Source organism: Eurytemora carolleeae, unplaced genomic scaffold, assembly GCF_000591075.1.
Source record: "Eurytemora carolleeae unplaced genomic scaffold, Eaff_2.0 scaffold211, whole genome shotgun sequence".
Classification (NCBI taxonomy): domain Eukaryota; kingdom Metazoa; phylum Arthropoda; class Copepoda; order Calanoida; family Temoridae; genus Eurytemora; species Eurytemora carolleeae.
Window position 1 is genome coordinate 192,754 of NW_019396150.1, and position 6,418 is coordinate 199,171.

The 6,418-nt window shown below is 36.9% G+C and overlaps 1 protein-coding gene across 1 annotated transcript; it reads right to left on the reverse strand.

Moving 5' to 3' along the window:
• Positions 1 to 463: 463 nt before the first annotated feature.
• LOC111696518 (proline-rich receptor-like protein kinase PERK2) lies at positions 464 to 1,129 on the reverse strand. The gene has a single exon (XM_023466129.1). It carries the CDS (start codon positions 1,127 to 1,129, stop codon positions 464 to 466), a length of 666 nt encoding a protein of 221 aa, XP_023321897.1.
• Positions 1,130 to 6,418: the final 5,289 nt, after the last annotated feature.

The following is a 6,418-nucleotide window of genomic DNA, read 5'->3' on the forward strand; positions in this document are numbered from 1 at the left end:
ATAAGTTTTATTAAAAGTATTCAAATAAAAAGAAAATATTAATAAAGAAGAAAATGATATTTTGAAGACAGAAAAGTAGAGAAAGATAGAAGTAGAGAAAGATAGAAGTGGAGAAGGAAAGAGTGGAGAAGGGTATAGTGGAGAAGAGTAGAGTGGAGAAGGGTAGAGTGGCGAAGGGTAGAGTGGAGAAGGGTAGAATTAGAGAAAAATAGAAGTGGAGAAGGGTAGAGTGGAGAAGGGTATAATTAGATAAAGATAGAAGTGGAGAAGGGTAGAGTGGAGGAAGTGTAGAATTAGACAAGGGTAGAGTGGAGAAGGGTAGGGGGGAGAAGGGTAGAGTGGAGAAAGATAGAAGTGGAGAAAGGTAGAGTGGAGAAGGGTAGAATTAGAGAAAGATAGAAGTGGAGAAGGGTAGAGTGGAGAAGGATAGAGTAGAGAAAGATGGAAGTGGAGAAGGGTAGAATTAGAGAAAGATAGAATTGGAGAAGGGTAGAATGGAGATAGGTAGTGTTGAGAAGAGTAGAGTGTAGAAGAGTAGAGTGGAGAAGGGTAGAGTGTAGAAGGGTAGAGTGGAGAAGGGTAGAGTGGAGAAGGGTAGAGTGGAGAAGAGTAGAGTGGAGAAGGGTAGAGTGGAGAAGGGTAGAGCGGAGAAGGGTAGAGTGGAGAAGGTTAGAGTGGAGAAGGGTAGAGTGGAGAAGGGTATAGTAGCGGAGAAGGGTAGAGTGGAGAAGGTTAGAGTGGAGAAGGGTAGAGTGGAGAAGGGTATAGTGGGGAAAGGTAGAGTGGAGAAGAGTTGAGTGGAGAAGGGTAGAGTGGAGAAGGGTAGAGTGGAAAAGGGTAGAGTGGAGAAAGGTAGAGTGGAGAAGGGTAGAGTGGAGAAGGGTAGAATTAGAGAAAAATAGAAGTGGAGAAGGGTAGAATTAGAGAAAGATAGAGGTGGAGAAGGGTAGAGTGGAGAAGGGTAGAGTGGAGAAGGGTATAGTGGAGAAGAGTAGAGTGGAGAAGAGTAGCGTGGAGTAGGGTAGAGTGGAGATATAAAAAGAAAACCGTTAAAAATGTTGACAAATCTATTTTGAATGTAAGGCGCGCTGAAGACGAATTGATTAAACTTATAAAAATGAATTTTCATCATGAGATCTTTAAACAATGGAACCTGATAAGAAGACGATAGCCACAAAAATACCCATGACAGACACACACTGGGGAAGGAATAACAGACACACATTGGGGTATGGATGACTGACGCACATTGGGGTATGGATGACAGACACACACTGGGGTAGGTATGACAGACACACACTGCAGGGTAGGGATGACAGACACACACTTTGCAAGGGATGGCAAACACAAATTGGGGTATGGATGACAGACACACACTGGGGTAGGTATGACAGACACATACTGCACGGTAGGGATAACAGACACACATTTGGGCAGGGATGAAAAACACATACTGAGGTAGGGATGACGGACACACACTGGGTTATGGATGACAGACATACACTGGGGTAGGCATGCCAGAAACACACGTACTGATGTATGGCTCACAAACACACACTAGGGTAGGGATGACAGACACACACTGGGTTAGGGATGACACACATAATGGGAAGGGATGAAAGACACACACTGGGAAAGGGATGACAGACACAAACTGGGGTAGGGATGACAGACATATCACATAATGGGGTAGGGATGACAGACACACACCCGAGTAGGGATGACAGACACACACAATAGTAGGGATGACAGACATACACAATAGTAGGGATGACAAAAACACACAATGAGAAAGAATTTAACAAGATGTACAAAAAATAAAAAACGAAAGCGCAATACAAATGAATTAGAATAATATTTCCAGAAATGGAAGTATTTTTCAGATAAATCAATTTTACATTTAGCTTGTTTCTATCGTGACTTATGATGAAAAAGTGGTGCAGTAAATATTCGAATTCATTTTACGAGTTTTCTTATTATTTGGTTTAACCAAGAAATTTCCCAGGTTAGCTCCGGGGACGTTTCACGAATCAGAAAAAAACGATTTGAAATTCAGAAATTGCGAATTTATGATTGCTGGGTTACCTGAGGGCGCAGTTCCGTGGTGCTCCAGGCCTAGGTTTTCATGGCTCTTGTTTTCTTGTTAGCCCGGATATATTTTCTTTGGTCTCTCACTTAACCAAATCCGGAGGTTTGGATATACTGCTTCTCCATATGCTGGGTTTATCTTTACTTCTTCAAGAATGAGAAGAAGGGAAGAAAAATGCCAGAGAGAGGGGTGGAAGGCCAGCCACAACAATGCTTCTTCCGAGCCGCTTCCAAATGCTCATTCTTGCAATATTCTTCTTATAAAGTATAAAACTATTAGAATTTGAAGCTCTATTTAAAAAAAAATTCGGCCACAATAAGATTCGACCTAAATGTGCTATAATTGTAAGATTATGTCTTATCGCCTTGAAACTTCAGAGAATTAGCTGTCTATCTATTTTTAGGTAAAAATATTTCTCTTCTCCCTACGTAATGGCTAAAGGATTTGAGTCTTTGCCACAAACTCAGATTTTCTATTCCCTATATATTTGCAACCCAATGCCGCAGACCTTAGACATTTTAAGCAATGAAATCTGGTAGATCACATAATCTAAGTTTGAAATATCAAAGGTTTGCACCATCAAGTTGCTAAGATATAGGGGTTAGAAAATTTGAGTTTGTGACAAAGACTCAACTCCTTTCACGATATAAATAAAACTTTATGGTTTTCGATATAAGAAGAGATCGTTGCTGGTGGCCTTCCTCCGCTCGTCTTCCATCCCTCGTAGATAAGAGAAGTATTGTGAACCAGGAAGGATGGGAGAGAGCCTATAGCGTTCATAAAGATAGAACTAGTAGTGTAGAGAAATATGAAGCAGAAATAAGAAAACAAAAGAATAAGCAGTTCTCCAATGGTCTTTCGGAGTTCTTCTAGACCCCCCCCCCTCACTAAAAATAGCCACCACCTGAGGTTTAATGTCCCAGGTCAGGTTAAATAATATAGACAGTCACGGCGGACATTTCTGAATATTTATAAGCAATAAAAATAGGGACCTATAAAATAAATAAAATGAATTAGATGGAGAACGGACCGAAAGAACTAGTGTAGAAAATATAGAGACCTGTACCATATTTGTTAACCTGAACATACCCAGATGTATTAAACATGAGCTACGTAATATGATTTAAACATGCATTGTGATTAGATTAACTACGTTTATATCTATCCATGTTATTGTGTGAAACGTATCCTACTTGAGACATAGATAAGTCACGGGATTGTAGCCGTGTGTTGACATTGATAGTCAAGATAATCTGAGTTGTACCTGGATAGATACTTGTTCGAGAAACTGCTATGGAGTAGAGTATTTACTACATACACTAGGATTAATTGATGTGATGAAATCTAAGGGAACAAGAAGACTTTAAAGCTTTAAGAAAAAAGCTAGAATGATTAGGAGAACCCGGACTGAAAGAACAAGGATCTATTCAAGTTTAAATCTAAAGGAACTAGAAGAATTTAAAGTTTTAAGAAAAAAGCTAGAAGGATTTGGAGAACCTGGAAAAGAACTTTTGTAGTAGAACTATGAGAGCAAGAACAAGTATCTAAAGAAAATGAACATGGAGAACCTTGAGAAAATCAAGAAGGATAATATATTCAAATAAATTTATGGGACGTAATTTTAAGTGACCATACACCGTAATCCTTGAAACCTTTATCTGATTAAAAAATGTGTAAAATACCGTCTTTTTTATGAGTCGAAAAGCGCTGATTTCCATTTCTTCTTTTAAACAAAAAATGCGCAAGTCACTTTCGCAGAGAAACCGCATATAAAAATTAACAGGTTAAAGAAACAAAAACATTGATATCTAATTCATGCTTGATCAGACAAAGCTTTTAACCTGATCGGGCAATGTCATCTTTGCATGGGGGGGTCACTTTAAATTACGCTTACAGTTCTTTTAATTATACTTTGAAATAAAAACAAGGCCCCTAAGGACCCAGGGGAAGAATTAGGATATCATCATATGAAGATTTAACCTCTGGGATATATTCCTAATTTTAGTTAATGAAGATACACTTGGAAGGAAATTAAGTAAGTAACAAAAAGAGTAAAGTGTAACCGCGCACTCAAATCAAATCTTTGCTCCACATCCCTAGAATTAACCTCAAGTTCAAACATTTATACTTTGCATCCTTTTTATATATAGATACTTGATAGATATATATATATATCTACTATTCTTCATTAACTTTTTTGTTTTTTATTTTTTGATAAATTTTTTTGTAATATATTGCATTATATAGTATATTTTATCGGTATTGTATTTGATGCATAAGAGGTTTACACTGGGAAAGTACGAGTGAATGCATATACAGTACATGTTGTACGGGATCAGATACTGTAACGATTGGAGCTCTGTATTTACCGTGTATCTGTATTATTTTATGTACCATTTATCTGTATTATATTATGTACCGTGTATCTGTATTATTTTATGTACCATTTATCTGTATTATAGTGTGATGTGCCGTGTATCTGTATTGTATTGTGTACCGTATATCTGTATTGTACTTGTGTACCGTGTATCTATATTGTATTGTGTACCGTGTATCTGTATTGTACTGCGTACCGTGTATCTGTATTGTATCTGTATTATATTATGTACCGTGTATCTGTATTATTTTATGTACCAGTTATCTGTATTATATTATGTACCGTGTATCTGTATTGTACTGCGTACCGTGTATCTGTATTGTATTGTGTACCGTATATCTGTATTGTACTTGTGTACCGTGTATCTATATTGTATTGTGTACCGTGTATCTGTATTGTATTGTGTACCGTGTATCTGTAATGTGTGGTGTTCCGTGTATCTGTATTGTATTGTGGACCGTGTATCTGTAATGTGTGGTGTGCCGTGTATCTGTATTGTATTGTGTACCGTGTATCTGTATTGTATTGTATTGTGTACCGTGTATCTGTATTGTATTGTGTACCGTGTATCTGTAATGTGTGGTGTGCCGTGTATCTGTATTGTATTGTGTACCGTGTATCTGTATGTATTGTATTGTGTACCGTGTATCTGTATTGTATTGTGTACCGTGTATCTGTAATGTGTGATGTTCCGTGTATCTGTATTGTATTATGTACCTTGTATCTGTATTGTATTGTGTACCATCTATCTGGATTGTATGATGATCTGTCTGTATTTGTATTGTATTATATATCTATTTGTATCTGTAGTGTATGATGTATCTGTATTGTATATTGAATCTGTCTGTATGTGTCGTTATCTGTATAGTATGATATATCTGTCTGTAACTGTATTGTATGATATATCTGTGTGTATGTGTGAATAAGTACAGCTCCCTAAGTAGTCCTGAACCCTGTGGGTGAACCTGAGCATTCATTGAAATCACTCAAACTTTGAAAAGGAAATTAATGGGGTAAATTAATCCTACTCTACAGGGGGGATAGTGTCCAATCCTTTAGTAGAGATCTACTCTACACACCACCCTATATATTTACCCATGTAAGTATTCTCCCAGTATAGATATTTATGACAAGTGATCTAAGAAGATAGATAATATTGTACGGGGGGTCTGATCATATCTTTCTATTAACAGACACACACTACAGACAAAACACAGGAACAACCAGCTTTAGGAAAACAAACTTGAAGCAAACTTGAAGCAAACTTGAAGCAAACTTGAAGCAAACTTGAAGCAAACCTGAAGCAAACTTGAAGCAACCTTAAAGCAAACTTGAAGCAAACTTGAAGCAGACTTGAAGCAAACTTGAGGCAAACTTGAAGGTACCTTGAAGCAAACTTGAAGCAAACTTGAAGCAAACTTGAAGCAACCTTGAGCAAACTTAAAGCAAACTTGAAGCAAACTTGAAGCAAACTTGGAGCAACCTTGAGCAAATATGAAGCAAACTTGAAGCAAACTTGAAGCAAACTTGAAGCAAACTTGAAGAAAACTTGAAGCAACCTTGAGCAAACTTGAAGCAAACTTGAAGCAAACTTGAAGCAAACTTGAAGCAAACTTGAGGCAAACTTGAAGCAAACTTGAAGCAACCTTGAAGCAAACTTGAAGCAAACTTGAAGCAACCTTGAAGCAAACTTGAAGCAAACTTGCTAAAAAGTCAAGAGGCATTATTTTAACTCATTAGTATCGGAGACTCAAAGACTAAAAATTTTCCAAAATCATTATTTTTAGATTTTTTTATTTGCAATATTGATAAAAAAGATTAATAATAAAAATAGTATTTTCTTTTCTTTTTCATGTTTTATTGGTGGAAAAGGTTTTATATTTCTTATAATAATATCAATTTATCTGAGGAATTGAGTTGGTTCAACCCACCGTGTATTAATCATTTTTATT